The 20089-nt window shown below is 48.8% G+C and overlaps 3 protein-coding genes across 3 annotated transcripts; 2 read left to right on the top strand and 1 right to left on the bottom strand.

Annotated features, from left to right (window-relative positions):
- Nucleotides 1-70: 70 nt before the first annotated feature.
- LOC132448932 (ATP-binding cassette subfamily C member 4-like) lies at nt 71-11599 on the bottom strand (the record flags this gene model as incomplete). The annotated part of the gene is made up of 14 exons (XM_060040487.1): nt 11324-11599; nt 10818-10928; nt 9046-9166; nt 8448-8672; nt 7850-7939; nt 7360-7523; nt 6524-6649; nt 5788-6037; nt 4922-5029; nt 4613-4702; nt 3876-4067; nt 2648-2742; nt 1171-1257; nt 71-116 (listed from the first exon to the last, which is right to left on the bottom strand). Coding segments are annotated over exons 1-14 (1788 nt in total), but the record flags the coding sequence as incomplete, so codon positions are not given.
- A 296-nt stretch (nt 11600-11895) lies between these two features.
- On the top strand, nt 11896-17602 carry LOC132448512 (claudin-10-like). The gene is made up of 5 exons (XM_060039900.1): nt 11896-12670; nt 16264-16425; nt 16568-16649; nt 16745-16849; nt 16962-17602. The coding sequence occupies exons 1-5, from the start codon at nt 12457-12459 to the stop codon at nt 17119-17121; spliced, it is 723 nt and encodes a 240-aa protein (XP_059895883.1). The 5' UTR covers nt 11896-12456; the 3' UTR covers nt 17122-17602.
- Nucleotides 17603-17983: 381 nt separating this feature from the next.
- On the top strand, nt 17984-19952 carry cldn10l2 (claudin 10-like 2). Its single transcript, XM_060039897.1, has 5 exons — nt 17984-18403; nt 18724-18885; nt 18978-19065; nt 19218-19325; nt 19561-19952. The coding sequence occupies exons 1-5, from the start codon at nt 18172-18174 to the stop codon at nt 19760-19762; spliced, it is 792 nt and encodes a 263-aa protein (XP_059895880.1). The 5' UTR covers nt 17984-18171; the 3' UTR covers nt 19763-19952.
- Nucleotides 19953-20089: the final 137 nt, after the last annotated feature.

Below are 20089 nucleotides of genomic sequence, written 5' to 3'. Positions count from 1 at the left end.
TCTCTCTCAACAACAACAACGGAGGAGGAGGAAAAGAGAGAGATCTCTCTCAACAACAACAACGGAGGAGGAGGAAAAGAGAGAGATGCTTCTTCTTCAACACGCCGCAGATACACCTGAGGGGACACACACCTGCCGTCACCCACCTGCCGTCACACACCTGAGGCAGGCGGGGGGCGTCCAGGCCCACACATCACCCCACATGGTCGCCCTCTGCTGCCCCCTGGGGATCAGTCTGGCCTGCAGCCCGTCCAAGCCTCGTTGAAAAATGTTTTAGGACCAATCAGCACGAGGGGGGGGGGGGAGCTCTCCGTCCGTGACGGAGCCTTGGCGGTGTGTGGTGAAGGTGTAGCGAGAGACGGAGCAAATAAATCAATTTCATAGGAAATGGAGAACGATTTGTTCGGAGGGCTCCTCTCCCCAGAGAGGATGTTGTCGCTTTAATTCCTACTGAATTCGCCAAGAGTGAAGAGAGCAAGAGCATCACTGAGTCCTCCCATCTGATTGGCTCTGAGAGAAAGACGCTTTTACCCAAAGCGTGTTACAATAAGGGAAACAATATATCACTGAGGTACAGTAAGGATGTTCATAGAACCAAGTGCCAAGCACTAACAATCACTAGGTTAACCCATTTCCCCGTATACAACAAAGAGCTAGGATAAGATGCTACATAACTAAGTACTATAACTAAATACGACAGACAATAAGTGTGTAAATTAAGCGCCAAAACGTACAACATGCAACAACTCGGAGGGGGGGAACCTGGTGGCTATGGAGAGTGTAGGAAAACTCACCTGTTCAGAGTTCACCTCGACTCTGCATAGCTACCCAGCCCCTTCCTGCCACCATTGTATGATGTACGTCCTGGCACTTTATGTACGCACTTATTGTACACACTTAAGCTACATCGCACTTATTCATAGTATTTAATTGTGTAGCATCTGCAGTAGCTGCTATCACTGCTGTACGGGGAATGGGTTAGCCTAGCGATTGTTAGTGCTTGCACTTGGTTCTATAAACATCTTTACTGTGCTGACAGCGATAAATTGTTTCACTTCTTATGACAAAGGTACTTATTGTAAGTCGCTGTGGATAAAAGCGTCTGCTAAATGCCCTGAATGTAAATGGACATGTAAATGTGGGTGAACTCTGAGGAGATGGCCGACTTACTCCTCAAAGAGGTGTCTGCCCACCTCGGAGTCCACCGCGCTCAAGGGGTCGTCCAGCAGGTAGATGTCCGCGTCCTGGTAAACCGCTCTGAGGGACACCACACACACACACACACACACACACACACACGTTCCCATGCCAGTTTTTTCCTTCCCGATACCCAGGCCCGCCGCTCCCTATACGCAGAGTACGCAGAGTGCGTAGGGCACCAAGTACCTGGGGGGGGGGCACCAAAAATTAAGGTTTCTATAAAAAATAAAAGCAAAAAACGTATAATATACAAAAATATATAAATTTGTTATGAAGAGGCCCATAGTTGTTTTTTCTTAATTGTATAACCTATCACCCCCCCGTCCCGTCCCGTCCCGTCCCATCGAAGTCCTGTCTAGGGCATAATTTAATGTCGAGTCGCCTAGGGCACCGAAACGACCGATACAGCGTCTAGCATTGTAACTACTGATAGTACTTGTTCCTATTGGAGGGTTCTCTTACGATGACGGCTATGTATTGGCTGTTCACGTACTGTCGACAATTTTTTTCTTACATTTATAATCTAGAATAATACATTTGTTTTCTTGTAGTCAAGCGTCCATGTTTTTGACTTGGCAGCTCGAACGCACTTAGGTCCGACTTCCCACCTCCGACCGCTAACGATCGCAGCGTAACTCCGTAGGGGTTGTGATGTTCTTCGCCTGTGTAGCATATGAGTCATGTGAGGGTATCGGATCGGCGCATAGACGTGCGTACTCGCCGATACCCGATGCTGCATTTTAGGCAATATCGAAGGAATTTTCTCTACTGGTATCGGTATCGGAGCTGTACACAGAAGACTGGCTGAGGGCCGGTGGAACTGTGTGCAGGGGGCCGTGGAGCCCCTTGGAGGGTTTAGTGAGAGCGAGCTAAAGCTGTCGCCTCAGCCCGGGACTTTAAGCGTAACAGAAGTAATCCTTCCGTCACAAAGGGCCAGTGTTTCCAGGAAACCAACGTTTGAAAGCATAAGAGGCAGTCGTCCTGTTTCTAACAAACACTTTTGTGAATTCATTTGGTTTGCCGTGATCGTCTTGATCCTTTTCTGTTCTATTGTTGTCAATTTATGTATTTGTACAAAAAGATCTATATTTCAAAACATACATTCCTTCAATCATACATATAACGATTTGTATTATTGTCAATTGATCTACAGGTTTTTCCACAGCACTTTTCAGCTTAGGAGGCCGCCTAAACACATGCCTGCCGCCTTAACTACGCAGTCAAAAGGATAATATCGTATAGAATATTCTAAATGTTTAAATTGCACAAATTCTTTGACTGTTCTTGTTTCAGTCTGACGGCGTACCCCGCACCACCTTAACCATCTGCGGGAAACCCTGGATCTATGTAATCTTTTTTGTACTGTCTCGGTCGTCATCTGTGTGACGTTGCTCTACGTCTGAACCGCCCTCTCCAGCGGCGGGGGGCTCCAGGTGTGTCCTCCCACCTGGCCAGGTTGATGCGCGCCTTCTGGCCCCCGCTGAGGTTGGCTCCCCGGTCCCCGATCAGAGACAGGTCCCCGTCAGGCAGGAGAGCCATGTCCTGTAAACACACAGAGGGGGGGGGGGGGGGGGGGGGGGGGTCCTGGTTACCATGGGGACCAGGGGGCTCGGGGCTGGAGAACAGGGAGGGTGAGGCCTCGCTGGATGTCTGTAGCCCGACCCCGGGGAATAAAACGGCGAAGCACACTGAGTGTAAGTGCGGACCGCGCGTGCATCCATTTTGGAGATTGTCTTTGTGTCCGGGACGAAGGGGGCGAGTCGCCGTGACACGGCTTTCGCACTTCCTGTTTGTTAACACGACTCAGCGTTTTCGGCGGTTCATTGTGAAACGTGCGAGCTGCATGGAAGCTCTGCGGTAACCGAGTGACTCCATCGCCGAGGGGAACTGAGAGCCCCTGACCTCCAGGATCCACCGTCCGCAGCAAATGCATGAGACATTGTTCTGCTGTTTGCATGATTAAGACATCACTGCAGTAATGAAAAAAGGATAAAGACTTCCGATAGACACACAACCATCTGCACTGCCTCTGGTAAAGGCAGGGAGCGATACGCGCTAGTGATGGACCGGTAGTCTTAATTCTTATTTGCATTCGGACAACCTAACGATTATCCGAAGCCTAAAATGAGGTGTTGGCGCTGGCCCTCCTCGTCTCCATGGAGACCCCACTAGACTTCCCTCACAGGACGTCCAGCTACCAGACAGACATCGCCTCGGATCAGAACACTGCAGCTCTGCAAAGGACCGCCTCGGTCTCGGCCGGCAGAAACAAAACCAGTGAACGTTGCCCGCTTTAGGGTACAGCTGACACGGCCTGCTTTAGGGTACAGCTGACACGGCCTGCTTTAGGGTACAGCTGACACGGCCTGCTTTAGGGTACAGCTGACACGGCCTTCTTTGGGGTACAGCTGACAGGGCCTGCTTTAGGGTACAGCTGACAGGGCCTGCTTTAGGGTACAGCTGACAGGGCCTGCTTTAGGGTACAGCTGACAGGGCCTGCTTTAGGGTACAGCTGTGTCCCTGAGCAAGACATCTCCCCTGACTGCTCCTGATGAATGTGTGAATGTGTGCTCGAATGGGTGAATGTGAGGCGATATTGCAAAGTGCTTTGAGTGGCCACTGGTCAGCAACGCGCTGTATGAATGCAGTCCATTTACCCTGGGGGGTCCCCTCACCTTCTTCAGGGCGCAGGCCTGCAGCACCCTCTCGTACTTCTGGGGGATCAGGGCCTTCCCGAACAGGATGTTGCTTCGGATCGTCCCGGGGAAGATCCAGGGCTGCTGGGAGGCGTAGGTCAGCCGACCTTTGACCTTAAGGACCCCGCTCTCCTGGTTCAGCTCTCCCAGGATAGCCCCGAGGAGGGAGGACTGGGTGTCCACGCATGCACATGCACACACGCACACACACACACACACACACACACACACACACACACACACACACACACACACACACACACACACACACACACACACACACACACACACACACTGATGAATGTCATATCACAACTGTTTTCATGAACGTTTTCCTTCCATTCATCTCAGATGTCCTTGAGACGCGTTGTGTTGTGTTGTGTTGTGTTGTGTTGTGTTGTGTTGTGTTGTGTTGTGTTGTGTTGTGTCGTATTGTGTTGTATTGTGTTGTGTGGGAAACAAAGACATCACAAATTCACAGTAAATTGAATCCTTTCTCCTCCTGGGGAACTATGGAAACCTAACTCAATAAAAAGAGTTTGAAACAGATCGTCGCTAGCGAACATTGTGTGTCCACCTGCTCTTCGTCTAGACCTGGACGCCGAATAACGGCACACACATGTTGTCAAAAGCAGGGTGGCGATAGAGCGAGATTACATGGGATTAGGAGATTAAGTGAGGGTCCTTTAATGCAGCACGCCACACTATAATCACACCTTCCCAGCGCCGACCGGTCCGACCACAGCCAGCAGCTCCCCTGACCGCAGCGTGAAGGACAGCTTCTGCAGCGTCGGGGAGTCCAGCGTCTGGGAGAGATTAAGATGCAAAGAGTTATGTATCATGCAATGTATCCACCGGTTAACTGTTATCTGTTATAATCTATTATTTAATTTTATTGTATGACAATGTTTCTATGTGAAGCACGTTGAGTCTGCCTCGTGTGCGAAAAGTGCGACATGAATAAAGTTGCCTCGCCTCACTATTCTCTGAAGCTTTGGCTGTCTCAAAGGATAAAAGGTCCTCACCTTGTCCCAGTAGCACTTCAGGTCCTGGACCTGAACCATGCAGTCCTTTGACTCGGTCTCCGGAAGACCAGTGGGTTGAGGAACCACCTCCTCCAGCAGCAGGAAGCTCTGGGGACGAGAACACAGTCTGCTCTCACACATTCGACCATGCTGTCGGTTCCCGTTGAGTCACTCAGCTTGTGTCCGGAGCGCCTTGAGGGGGTTTCAGACACGGGTTATGAAGTGGCCGTGTCATGCTCGGTGTCACAGACAGGTAGGCTGCGGACACTGGGGATCAAACCCGGGACCTTTCCTCTGAGAGAACACGGTGCGGCAGTGGGACGGGACACCTCACCCTAACTGCTCCCGCCGGGCTGGCTGTCGCCGGGCGTAGCTGCCGACGCCGTCGGTGTGTGAATGGGTGAATGTGTGTTTTAAATGTGTGAATGTGTGTATCAATGTGTGATTGAGTGTATGAATGTGTGTATTAATGTGTGAATGTGTGACTGAGTGTATCAATGTGTGTAGCAATGTGTGATTGTGTGTATGAATGTGTGAATGAGTGTATCAATGTGTGTATCAATGTGTGATTGTGTGTATCAATGTGTGTATCAATGTGTGATTGTGTGTATGAATGTGTGTATCAATGTGTGATTGTGTGTATGAATGTGTGAATGAGTGTATGAATGTGTGTAAGGACGGGTGAACGGGTGATGTGTGTATGAATGGATGAATGTGTGAATGTGTGTATGACCAGGTGATTGTGAGCCACTAAAGCTCAAATGGCTATAGTAACGCAGTCCGTACCCCCTTTCGAACCCCCTCGCCCCGACCAACGACCCCAGCCCACAGACGCTTCCCAGCGGACACATGAAGCTCATATTCACCCTGATCCTCCGGACGCTGATCAGCGTCTCCGACACCTTCTCGATGGCCGAGGGGAAGAAGAGGGTGATGGTCAGCCGGACGGCCCCGTAGAGCGAGAGCGCCACGAACACCGTGCTGGCGGCCATCTTGTTTCCCGCCAGGACGTAGGCACTGAGCGCGATGAAGACGATGACCTTGTTGGCCACGAAGAAGGACGCCATGTTGAGGGCGCGCAGGTAGGAACTCTTCATGATACGGGAACACTCCTTCCTGAGTGGCAGGAGACATTTTGGGAACTAACTTTTTTTGAACAAAATTTCCCAGGGAAGATAAATAAAGATGGATTGATTTGTACGAGACCAGTGGTGGGATAAATTAGCCTCGAGAAAAGATCAACCCAGCCCAGTCTTCTATATCTAAAGCGCTATGATTGCTCTAATAACTGATTTAATAACTGCTTTTGGTTTTAATCTGTAATATAAGGTCACACACAGACGGTTCCTGCTGCCATGCACTCTTTGTAGACTTTTATCGACTTGCAGAACACATTTGAGTGTGTCCTGTGTGCTAGAGACACACATCCTAGATGGGAGGGTTCTTCTAGTTTCTGTATATTTAGACAAGAAAATCACATTTTGTTCGAAAAGAAAAGCACATACTTTGGCCTCGACTATTCGTAAACCGATCATAACATGGGTCAGCAATGTGTCGACACAGAACCCGTATCAGAGTGGATCCACAGAGCAGCGACCGTACCTCCGAACCTCGTTCACCAGCTCAGTGAACAGCTTCTCCCAGCCGTACATCTTGATGATGCGGATCCCCGAGACCACCTCGCTCATCATGCGGATGCGGTCGTCTGCGAGGGCGGCTGTTTGGGCCCTGCAACAACGCCGGTAGAGGTGGACGCAGCCAAACCGTTTAGATTTACCTTCGCACTGAGGGCGTTTAGCAGACGCTTCTATCCAAAGCGACTTACAATAGGTACATTTGTAGGAAGAAAGAGACACAACAATATACATCCTTTCTGTCGGTACAGAATAGAATAGAATGACCTTTAGGCCCAATCCCATTTCTACCCCTTACCCCTTCCCCTTACCCCTCCCCCTTGTTTTGAAGGGGTAAGGGGTAGAAATGGGATTGGGCCTAAGGCCCCTTCCCCTTACCCCTTACCCCTTCCCCATACCCCTTCCCCTTACCCCTTCAAAACAAGGGGGAGGGGGAAGGGGAAGGGGAAGGGGAAGGGGAAGGGGTAGAAATGGGATTGGGCCTTATTGTCATTGCACAAGACAATGACATTTTGTTGGAGCAGTCCTCCAGTTGGTCAGTTATTTAAATATAAATATAAAAAACAACAATATCAACAACAGAAAGGGTGTTCATAGTGCCAAACACTAACAATCACTAGGTTAACCCATTCCCCGTACACAACGGAGACGGCTTGGATAAGTCGCTACACGATGCTAAGTACTGTTATTAAGTGCAAAGACGTAAAGCATCCAACGACCGTTCCAAACGCAGCTCTTGGCCTCTCCAGCAGCCAGCGGGTCGACCTCACCCTTCAGAGCGCACCGGGGGGACTGACGACGTACCTGAGGGTGGAGAAGAGGCGTCCGAACACCGTCTGCACTGGGATCAGCACCACCAGGACGGTCATGCCCGCCAGGCAGGACGGCCCGATCAGGAACAGCAGCAGCAGCATCACGGCCAGGGCCTGCAGCGGGCCCAGCCACAGGAAGTGGAGGTACAGGGTGACCTGGAAACAGAGACAGGGAGACCCCACATGAGGAAATGAGAAGGGTCACGGCCTGTAGACATAGACAACACACAAGGAACACGTGATACATATGCTTGAGTGTCTTGAGTTTAGTATTTCATGTCTCATGTTTGTTATCTATTTGTTTGAACTAGTTTTGACTGTTCAACTTAATCTTGCATTGTAATCAGGAACAATCGTTAATGAGAATAGGATAAGATAACACTTCACGAATGTGACTTATGACTTCTCAATGTGGCTTCTATTCTCTGAATAGATGAACGTTTTGATTGATTGATGGATCGATTGCACACTGTAGATTATACCTCATCAAATTTGTTGACGTCATTGGATAAAAGGTTCACAATTTGTCCCGTAGTCGTTTTAGCCAAGGCTTTGCTGTTGAGACGCAGAGCCTAGGGGGGCAAAGAATAAACTCTCACATCCAATTCAACTTTAGAACAAATGATACTCACATCCAATGCAATGTTACCGCTTATAATACTCAATTCCAATTTAACTTTACCACTATAAAACAACAAAAAAAAAAATATATACACATATATATTTTAAGGAAGTAATATATATATATTATCATATACACTATTATTATATTTAATATATTTATTGTTCTACATTCTTAATGTCACCCTCTAATAGCTGATAGAGTGCTAGACCAATCTCAGCGTTGACCAATCAGAGCTCTCAGCGTTGACCAATCCCAGCTCTTCACCCTGGCCTGACCAATCCCAGCTCTTCACCCTGCCCTGACCAATCCCAGCTCTGACCAATCCCAGCTCTTCACCCTGCCCTGACCAATCCCAGCTCTTCCCCCTGCCCTGACCAATGGGTAGTAATAACATCCTCCGTGGCAGAGAGCGGTCAGCGCTCGCCGGCCCGCCCCCCCCTCGCCACAGCGCTCACCTTCCGGTAGATCATGTGACACATAGCGATGCGGATCTTCATGCCGGCCATCTGGACGTGGTAGAAGTAGAGGTGGTGGAGCAGCGCCAGGAAGACGGTGGAGACGCACACAGCGCCGGCGTAGCCGTAGGCCTCAGGCAGTGAGGCCGAGGCGTCGTGGTGGTAGCTCTCAAAGTACACGATGAGCTGCCCCAGCAGGACGGGCTGCACCACCTTAATGGTCTCCTGCAGGAAGGAGGGAGACAGGCAGACAGACAGACAGACAGGCAGACAGAGAGACAGGCAGGGAGACAGACAGACAGACAGACAGACAGACAGACAGACAGACAGACAGACAGACAGACAGACAGACAGACAGACAGACAGACAGACAGACAGACAGGCAGGGAGACAGACAGGCAGACAGACAGAGAGACAGGCAGGGAGACAGGCAGGGAGACAGGCAGGGAGACAGACGGACAGACAGACAGACAGGGAGGAGGCAGGCAGACAGACAGACAGCAAAAACAGAGAATATGAGACTGACATATTTACATACAGAGCAGCCCTGGTTGTCCATGTGTGGCTTTGGGATCCATTCGGATTCACGACTTCATACCTCCAAGAAGATATACACCCCGATGAAGATGTAGGACTTCCAGTAGCACTGGATGAGAGCTTTGGTGAGTTTTGGAGGCCGTAGGTCTTCCTTGGCACGCAGAACCTCCTCATCCCAATACCTTTGAAAAGCAGGGTGTAATAACCAGGAAACACACTAAATCACATGTTTTGTGTTCGCACATAATGTGTGCATATTCATTAGTAATTAGGGGGCCAAGCACAAAACTGCGAAGGCAACCTATTGTAATTTTCATTTTTATTATTCGCCACATTAGACTGACAGAGCCTATACAGCTCGCACTTTTATTATGAAGCTTTCTACAGCTGTAAAGATTAAATATTAACAGAGAATAAAATGTATACAGATTAGCTCAAAGGTGCAATAGCAATCGTCCAGAAATGCAAACTTTGAACAAGCATATCTCGTGACCCTTCGACTTAAGGTCATTTCAGTCTTCACCCACACGTGCATTTTCTTGGTGAAGAAATCTGCTTCAAGAACCTAGGACTTCTGCCTGGCTCGATTTCCGACAATTAGGAATTTTGTTAAAAACACTAAATTCCCTAAGGATCCTAGGTTTTTTGACTTAAACCAAAAATATTTTGCAGATATCATCTATGGACCAATGTCTTCAATCTGACAAAGAGCAAGTCTGTGCAATAAAAAATAAAGCCTCCAGCGGTAATTAACTTCTAAGGAAGTGTGCTTTAAAACACATCAAGTGTTAAAGGCGTATATCGACATCAAGATGGACTCCCATGTTCTTGACCCCAATTGAAAGGTTGTTCAGGATACAATTCTGAACAAGATGACACACATTTGAAATTAGAGCGTGGCATCGAAATGGGCGTGGCCTGTGACTAAAAACACCACAGTTCCTTGACGGAGAGTTTGATTTCAGCGTGACCAACTTAGTGCTTGATGGGGACCAAAGTTACAACTGCTCAAACTATGAAGTCGATTGACAAAACAATCGCCAGAGGCTCCAAATCGTCCAAATTTAACTTAACACCATGAAAAGGGGTTAACTCCAAAATAATCATCATCATACTAGTCAAAGGCACATTGGTCAGATGAACCTCTCCAAATTTTATCCAGATCAGGCCATAGGGGCCGCTATAAGAATTAACTGAAAATACAGACTTTGGACGGCCTTATTTCCAGCCCCTTTCACCTACAGCTACATGTGTCTCTCCTCGTGTTGAGCAAATGTTCCTAGGAAACCCAGAACCTGTAAAAAGAATGGAGGCTGGACATCTGTCCCCTCAATCAATGTTAGGGGACTATAGGCTGGGTTGACTTGAGTCAATCATCACCCAACCTGATGTGCATAAAGAAGCATAGGTCAAGGTTAACCAGGCTGACGTTAATCAAAACCAGTCTATAGGGGATGCTAAAGCGATCAAGGAAAACTTTAAAGACTCATTACTTCTAAGCCTTTTGACGTACGACCATGGAAGATTGTTCACCCATCACCAGTACCAAGCTGAGGTTATTCCAGCGTTGTCAACCGTATGCAAACAAAAAAGGGTCTTTATGGTCTTTGTCAGGGTCTTTATGGTCTGCGTCACGGTCTCACTGGTCTATCAGGGTCTTCATGGTTTGTGTCAGGGTCTTAATTAGTAATAACCTGTCAGGGTCTTACTGGTCTATCAGGTTCTTATTGGTCTGCTGTAGGCTTGGCCCCCTTAAAATGCAGCATGCAGCTTTAATTAATATATTACTTATTACACTACACGTTTTAAAACCAGGAAATGAAACATCCGTACCGCTGCAGCTCATCGCCCAGTCTCTCCGAGCCGTCCTCTGGCAGCACATGGTACATATCATCCTCCTCCAGTCTCCTCCCATAGCCCGCTCTGAACAGAGGACCAAGCCAGCTGCACAGGAGACAAACACACGCGTTCTGCTTCAATTACATCCCCCGAATCGGCGGAGCACAAGCACACAAATTGAATGATAAAAAACAGCGATTATATATGCATTATTAACTATACTTTGATCACGCTTCATTAATTTGTATTTCAGTGTTATTGGTTAGAAGGCATGCAGGTTATGTAGTCGTTGCAGGGAAGGTTGCGAGCCTTGCATCTCGCAAGTTGCTGACAGACTCAATGAAAGTTTCCATAGTGTCCTAAGCTGCAGCTTCATGGTTATTTAAAGCCCCCCGCAAGTACACAACGGGGACATTCCCTCCCGGGCATGGCCCCTGGACCGCTGCAGAGGTTGAACGTCACAAACGGCTGTCAACAAACTGTCAGGTTCGCTTTCTTACCAGAAGAAGATCTTGGAGAAGAGATTAGCTGAGGCTGAGGGATTATCCCTCCTCTTCCCAGGGTCCTGCAGCGGTACCTCCATGGAGAGAGAAACCGAAAGCAGCGACTCGCCGGCAGGGAGCGGAGTCTCAGCACACTCCCGGAAGACAACGACACGTTTCCGTTAAGGGCCGTTTCATGGTAACGCCGGAGTGGCTCTCAGGGTGCGTGTCTGAGCGGCGTTGCGGCGCAGTGGCGGGCACACTCCTCGGTTGTTTTGACCCTTTCCACCTGTCAGCTCGAAAGCCCCGCCTTCAGTCTGCGCATTGGTGGCTGGACCTGTCCGTCACTCGGTCAACGGCTTTTCTGTTTCTTTGACATCTTTAGTTTTTCTGTAGTGTGCTTCGTTCTCTTTTTTTAGTTTTTATTTAATTTTATTTGTGTGTTTTTTTCAATTCAATTTAATTTATTAAACGATTTAAATAATTGTACAGGCACAATGGGTGTGGCAATAAGTCCCGCCTGCTAAGTTGCCGTTTACTTTGTTCCTCTTTTCTAAATTACGACTATTTCTTCACACTTTTGGGTTATTTCAATATTGTTTTGAGCGATTGACAAAAAATGAAAATGTAGGCCTATGTGGCGCGCTATGGAAAAGAAACATGTCATCCACCAACAGTGTCACGGTTCAGCCTAATGTCACATTCAGTCAACACACTAGGGGAATAGATGACCCAGTATTGAACTTTGTCACTATGCCTCTTCTATCCAGGATTAGTAATTAGTCCACTATTATTTTCATGTTAATATCACACCAGGCCTTCCTTTTCTTGCCCAAAAACGACACACACAACACAACATGAGACACAAAATGCCTATCCCAAAAGCTTCTCCCATTGAATGGCTAACCCTGCGCCCCAGATGTCAGACAGCACAGCCCATAAGCACCTTGGTTCCTCACTTAGCAGCGACCAGTACAAGGCGAGATTCCCTCCGTGTCAATCATCTCAGGCGGGACACATGTTGTAACTACACGGTGTCGTGTCGTTTACACGCCTGGAGCACGTTTTACCGCTCGTGATTTTCCATACGTGCCGCAGGGGCTATAGGCTCTCCCACACGCGCGCGCGGATCGACGTCGGGACGCCACTCGATGTCAGGGGTGCAGATCCTGGCGCTCCTGGGGGGCCTGGTGGGACTGGGGGCCACCATCGGGGCCACGGTGTCCAACGAGTGGAGGGTGACCAGCAGGGCCTCCTCCGTCATCACCGCCACCTGGGTCCTCCAGGGACTCTGGAACAACTGCGCCGGGAACGCCATCGGAGCGCTGCACTGCCGGCCGCACCACACCCTGCTGAAGCTGGACGGTAGGAGCACTGGGGTCCGACTGGGAGGCCAGGATGTAGGACTACTGGGGTCTGACTGGGAGGACAGGATGTAGGACTACTGGGGTCTGACTGGGAGGACAGGATGTAGGACTACTGGGGACTGGGAGGACAGGATGTAGGACTACTGGGGTCCGACTGGGAGGACAGGATGTGGGACTACTGGGGTCTGACTGGGAGGACAGGATGTGGGACTACTGGGAGGACAGGATGTAGGACTACTGGGGTCCGACTGGGAGGACAGGATGTGGGACTACTGGGGTCCGACTGAGAGGACAGGATGTGGGACTACTGGGGTCTGACTGGGAGGACAGGATGTAGGACTACTGGGAGGACAGGATGTAGGACTACTGGGGACTGGGAGGACAGGATGTAGGACTACTGGGGTCCGACTGGGAGGACAGGATGTGGGACTACTGGGGTCTGACTGGGAGGACAAGATGTGGGACTACTGGGGTCTGACTGGGAGGACAGGATGTAGGACTACTGGGGTCTGACTGGGAGGACAGGATGTGGGACTACTGGGGTCCGACTGGGAGGACAGGATGTGGGACCACTGGGGTCTGACCGGGTGGAACGTGACCTTCTCCCTGGAGCCGGAGGAAAGGGGTCTTACTGATGCTGGGAACAACGTGATCTTCTCCCTGTTGTTGGTCTGAGATAGTGAGGGGAGATTTGTCTTGCGTTGTCGTTGCTGGGTTGTAAATGTTGGAGAGTTTTCATCGTATTCTTTGGAAAGGTCACATTGTTGTTGTTTTTTTTTGTTTTTTTATTGCTGTTGAAGTTCACAGTGTAATTGCATGTTACCAGCAAGTTATCGTTGTGTTTTTTTATACCGTCTGTAAACTATATTTATAAGAGTGTTATAACATCCTATGGAATCCATTGATGAAAAATTATGTCACCTTTTCACATTTATACATATGGCTTACAAACGGGAGTATCTTATAATACTGAACTAGATATACTAATAAATATGCATTGCATCCAAATTTGATTGGTTTGTTGTAAGGTTTATTTAGATTTATTATGTTACATAAAATAAGACATTGGATCATATCAATGATTCATCTCAAAGCTGATGGTTGACTGTAGTAAATGTGTACTTCTTTTGAACCATTGTGTTTTATTCAAATGAGACCTGAGCTGTTAGACATTTTTGGTGTTTGAGTTTTCAAATTCCAACTATAAAATGTACACCTTATATTGTTGAATCAAAGCTCCCGTAATGCAACATGAATGGAGTGATGAAATGTAAAAAAATAAAAAATACAACGGCAGAAACAAAACTAGACCAGACGACAGGAAATTAATTATTAATGTGAATCAATTAAGTCTGACAAACTGTCAAAATGGCAAATGTAACACTATAAGGGGTCGAGTTCTGAGTGCTCACGATGTAGTTTATAGTGAATGATTGAAACACGGATTGGAGGCTTAATATTCCTAACAATCCACAGTGTGTTAATATTATGTTAAACAACAGTTTATATTTGATGAAAGTGTGAGTGACTATAACTTTCATAAAGTATTATAATCTCAAGTAGTAGTTCACATTTGATGTATACCATAGAATCTATGAAACACATAATAAATCATAGAGCATATATGGCATAGATGCTGTATGATTCAATATGAAACGTGTCATATTATTTATTATTCACCTTGATTTGATCGTAGCCAAAAGCAACCACAAGATGGTGCTCTTCGTGAGTTTACATAAATATGAACCATTCAATGTTTAATAACTTCTTTTCACGTTTCCACTTTGGTGTGTAGCCTGTGTTCCTCTGTGACGTGTTCAGTGTTTCATCTCGTTGCTCAGCGCTGGGTTAATCTCTGCAGGGTTGTTACAACAGACCGTGTGTGAGAGAGCTGGTTAATATATCACCACTGCCATGGCTCTTAAGGTCCCTAACAAAGGTTCCGCTTTACGTAATGTCAGGTTGACCCTCAATGAAAACCTATGGATGAACATAATGTTCATCGTCACAAGAAACACATTTACTGTTAATAATGTTCACGTCACAAGAAACACATTTACATTAACACCCGCACACACACACACACACACACACACACACACACACACACACACACACACACACACACACACACACACACACACACACACACACACACGCATGCACGCACACACACAGACACACACTGCTCAACACACACACAAACACTGAGACACATACAGATATACAGACACACAGACCAAAGCACACCAAGACACAAACACTGACACACACACACACACACACACACACACACACACACACACACACACACACACACACACACACACACACACACACACACACACACACACACACACACACACACACACACACGACACACACTGAGACAAACAGACACAAACACACACACTGAATGCACTAGCAATATTTACTAATTGAGCAAACAATTGTCATAACCCATTATCTATACACATATTCATTTGTGTACACCCACACAGACACCCCCACCCCCACCCCAGTTGGACAGAGGGGGTGCGTACGGGGAGTGGGTGGAGGAACTGAATAGAATATACCAGGCCACAGCCACTATTGGCCATCGATTGCAGAACATCTATTTAGAATATGTGAGGGGAGTCTGGAGCCCGTCTGTATCTCCAGCAGAGCGAGGAGCCTCCCACCAGAGGACCTGGTCTCTGCCGTTAGATCAGGTAACTCCGGGGCACTCACTATGAGGGGCACGGCGACACAGAGCCTGGGCTTTATCCTGAGCTCCTTCGGCTGGGTCCTGACCTCCCCCAGCGTCGCCACGGACTACTGGGAGGTGTCCTCTGACGACGGGACGCTCATCACCACGGCAACCTCCTGGTCCAACCTGTGGAAAACATGCGATTCGACACCTCGCCTCCGCGCCGGGCCGCTCGGCCGGTCCGCCTGTTCTCCGGTTCTGATCACAACAGACGGGAGTCTCTCTCTCTCTGAACCACTTTGTTTTTGTTGGCTGATTTAGGTTGATTATTCTACAAATCGGGTTTCTATATAATTATTGTGTCCCTTGTTTTGTACAGATGAGCCCATTTTCTTTCGACTGTATTAATGTGTAATTACTATCATAGTCCTAATCTTTACAGTCCGATGACCCACGCAGGTCCACGCAAGCTTTTGTTATCGTAACCTCCTGACCCGACAGAATGTTAGACAAAGTTTAATAGGAATCACTCTTGATGTCCTTCAGAACCGTTTGACTTCCTTCTAAACGGGTCACTATGTTTAGCCTTATTGGCACCTTTCATTGTCACAGTTCACTTGGTCAGGGGTTCACAGGACTCACCACAAGGGTCCAGATCAAGGGTGGAAGTCAGGTTAACTGACCCTGACGACACCTCACCTCACCTCAGAGCAACTTACTCCAAAATACACTGATGGTCATTGCTAACATGTTGTCTTCTGCTTTGCATGCAAATGTCTCAGTCACTGGTTGACCTCGTACAACGACCGGGCGGGGGAACCTATGTGATGACCATGTGGAGATCTTATGGATCATTCCCAACACGACGGTGGTCATAACACGTCTCCTACTTCTCTCTGCAGGCTACGTCCAGGCTTGCAGAGGATTGATGGTGGCAGCTGTGTGCCTGGGGTTCTTTGGCTCGGTGTTTGCCCTTGTTGGGATGAAATGCACCACCATCGGGGGAACTGACAAGAGCAAAGCCCGGCTGGCCTGTGTCGGTGGTGTAAACTTCATCCTCAGCGGTGAGCACACACGGGGCTGAACATGGTGTGGGTCCAATCCAGCAGCCCCTAAATCAGAGTCTCAACAAGGCTCCCCAGGCCTGCATCACACAGCTCCCCCTAACCCTGTTCTCTCCTCCTCCTCATACCGTCCTCGCCGCAGGGCTGTGCTCGCTCTCAGCGTGCTCTCTGTACGCTCACCGGATCACCGCAGAGTTCTTCGACCCCGTGTCGGTGTCTCAGAAGTGAGTTCACGGTCAGAGCCATCAGCATCAACACAACTTTGAGCGATTCTTCGAAAGCGCCGTAACCCCGCCGTTGTGTGGCTGTGTGCGTCCAGGTACGAGATGGGGGCCGCACTCTTCGTCGGCTGGGCGGGGGCCCTCCTGTGTCTGGTCGGTGGGGTGACGCTCTTCTTCTCCAGTGTGGGCTCCTGCACCGACAGGTTTGTTGGTGGAGCACGTCACGCCACTGAATGGTTTTGACCGCCGTCCATTCTGTCGAAGGTACGGGCGATTGTCTCGTGTCGGTTGAGTCCCTGCGTTGTGTCTCCGCAGACGGCCCCAGTCCAGGTACGTCTACAAAGGGGCGGGGACTCAGTCCCATGTGACGTCGGCCACCCGGGAGCCCCTGAGGCCGGCCGGCCAGAGGCCCCCCCACCCCAAGGGCAGCACCTCCTCCGGCACCAAGAACTTTGACAAGAGCGCCTACGTGTGAGAGGAGCCCACCACTTTAAGGGGGTTCTTTACTCTAAAACTTTTTTTTGTAATGTTTTTTTGAAACAATTAAATTGTGATATTTTTTTGTAATGTGAAAACACATTTGATAGTTAAAGTGTGAAACACTTTCATGACATTCGGATGACGATAGCTACTGTCGATTTGCATATTGTGGTCCAATATTGTACATGCTGCAAATTGTATAAAGATACGTATGTAATATAGTTTACTCTCTAATCGTTTTCTAGATGCAGTACTTTTCTAGAAGCCGGCTTTCTCAAATAGTTCCTTTGTTCTTTTCTATAGGGTCACCGTAAATTTTTATACACATTTACTTTATTCTAACAACTTTATTCTATAACATTATTCTTGTACAATGAGAAATAACTTCGAAATATAGTGAAGGAGAAATATACTGAATGTTTTTTTTAAATGTTGAGGGTTGTGTGCGAATAGAAATAAACGGAAACGTTTTCAAAGGTGCGTGTACGTATTGATGTTCTTTCAGCATGTTCTAATGACAGACATAGGGAGTGTTTCCTGTAGTGTCCTAGTGAATAAAGGAGCAATTTATATCGAAACTGCTGAGAAACAATTTCAAATTCCTCTCCATCCCTACGGAGAGACCCTCTCCATTAGAGTAGCATTACATCACCTATAACACAAACCCCTGTTGCGGTGCGGTTGGTGAGAATGAAGCAGACCAATGGATGGCGGGCCTGTGGCGTGTCGGCCTCGCGTCTCCGAGTTGACTGTCAACACGGCGGCGCTGCTGACACACCGCCCACATCAACACACGGCACACTGCGCAAACACACCCGTCACCCCCACTCACCCTCTCACCCTGCCCGCCTGGAGAGGTGCACCAGCCTGCCTCACCGCGCCGGCCCCTCCTCGCCATTCGGTCGACGCCTCGCTCTGCCCCGCCCAGGTGAGACCGAGACAGAGCGCCCCAGAGGAGCCTTTCCTTTTTACTTTATCGCCTCAACGTCCGTCTCCTGTTGAACCAACTCGGCGCGAGGGACGGAGGGACAGGACCCCGGCGGCCATGAGGAAACGTCTGGTCCAAGTGTTTGGCTTCCTGGCCTCGTCGCTGGGCTGGCTGTTTGTGCTGGTCACCATGGCCATGGACTTCTGGAGGATCAGCCAGATCGGCGGGCAGGGCGGGTCCTGGATCATCAAGGTGGCGTGGTACTGGTCCAACCTGTGGAAGGACTGCTACACAGACTCCACCGCCGTCACCAACTGCAGGGACTTCCCCGTCCTCTGGTCCGTGGCCGGTGAGTGCTGCCGTGCAGACGATGCTAGTTTAACGGCTGTGTTCATCGTGGGTAGACAAATGCCTTCTATTAATGGGGACAAATATGTGATCGGAAAGTGTAGCCCCATAACTTAATGGTGTCTGTGGGACCTCCCACGATATAAAGAGGAAATCGTGTAAGTTACCGAAGATCATTAAGAAAAATGGTTCACAAAGAGGCGTACTCCCCAATGTTTGTAGTGTTCCTTGAGTTATCGCTAACGTGTTTATACATGAATTCTGCCGTTTGCATTGGAAGGAAAGCTGAGCTGTAAGCCGTGTTTCCCCCCCCCCTCCCAGCCTACGTCCAGGGGGTGCGAGGCCTCCTGATGTGTGGGCTGACTCTCGGGTTCTTCGGGGTCGTTTGCTGCTTCGCCGGTATGGAGTGCACCTACATCGGTGGAGCGACGAAGACCAAGGACAAATTTCTTCTAGCCGGGTCTGTGTTTCATTTCGTCGGAGGCAAGGACGGCTCATGCTTACTTCGTTCAACACAGAATCACAACAGCCTGCGCCGTTTTGTGATAACAGAACAAATGTGTTTCTTTGATCAGGTGTGTCTGACATCGCGGGCTACTGCCTGTACATCAACCGAGTGGCCAGGAACGCTTTCACTTTGAATCTACAACCAGGAGCCCTGAGGTATGCTTTACTCGACTGCTGCTGGAAGGCCTTTAGCAAGCACTAAAGCCCAACACATAACTCCAGCCAGGTGGAAGGCAGGGAAGCGTTGCGCATTGTGTTGCATATTTTGCGTGATCTGTCGACTTTAATTGCACCAACCTTGATTGCAGGTATGACCTTGGAAACCCAATATTCCTTGGATTGGTGGGCAGCTTCCTCATACTGTTTGGGGCCATACTTTACGCCATCACAGTCTTTAGAGTGGTCTGCCCTAAGAGGTAATCTATGACGGACTTATGCTTCACTATCTTAGATTGTTAACTCCAATCATGTTTGGCGTTCATCACCCAACGGCAGGGGCACTGATCACTCAGTCTCAGGTTCCTATGTGTGTGTGTGTGTGTGTGTGTGTGTTTGAATGTTTGTCTTTGGGTATGTTTGCGTAAACAAGTGTGCCGGTGTCCCTGAGCAAACATAGACTCTGACACCCTGACTCTGCCCGGTCGTCGACAGGACGGAGAACGTCAACGTGTACGGGACCAGGACGTACATGGCGCCGGGGACCCGAGGCAGGAGCCTGTACACGGGCTACTACAGACCCTCCCGGGTCCAGGGGGGGACTTACTACGGCCAGGGACGCTCCAACAGCTCCAGGGTCTCCAACCTCTCCAGGACCACCCCCGAGAGACTGTCCCAGAGAGACGCCTTCGTCTAGGGGCCGACGCTGGGAGTCCCCCTGACCCCGGTAGAGAGACGGGGACCGAGGTCTCATCGTGTACATTTGTAAAGATTAACTTGATGCACCTGTCGATTTTGATACCCTTCTATGTTAACGTTTGTGGATACAGTTATTCTGGCTCTGGTTAGGATGTTTAAGGTTGGAAGTCTTGACCTAATAAAAAAATGATGTTACACATGTATTGGCTCGTGTTCTCATTTACAAATGATGTATGCAGCACGTGATCGAAGATAAGGAAAACTTTTCCTGTCTATTGCAAGTGTTTTATTGGCAACATAAAATTATGCTCTTTGAATTCTATCA

Source organism: Gadus macrocephalus, chromosome 20 (genome assembly GCF_031168955.1).
Source record: "Gadus macrocephalus chromosome 20, ASM3116895v1".
NCBI classification, from domain to species: Eukaryota; Metazoa; Chordata; class Actinopteri; order Gadiformes; family Gadidae; genus Gadus; species Gadus macrocephalus.
Note: the sequence above shows the minus strand (reverse complement) of the source record. Positions and strands in the feature narration are given on the sequence as shown.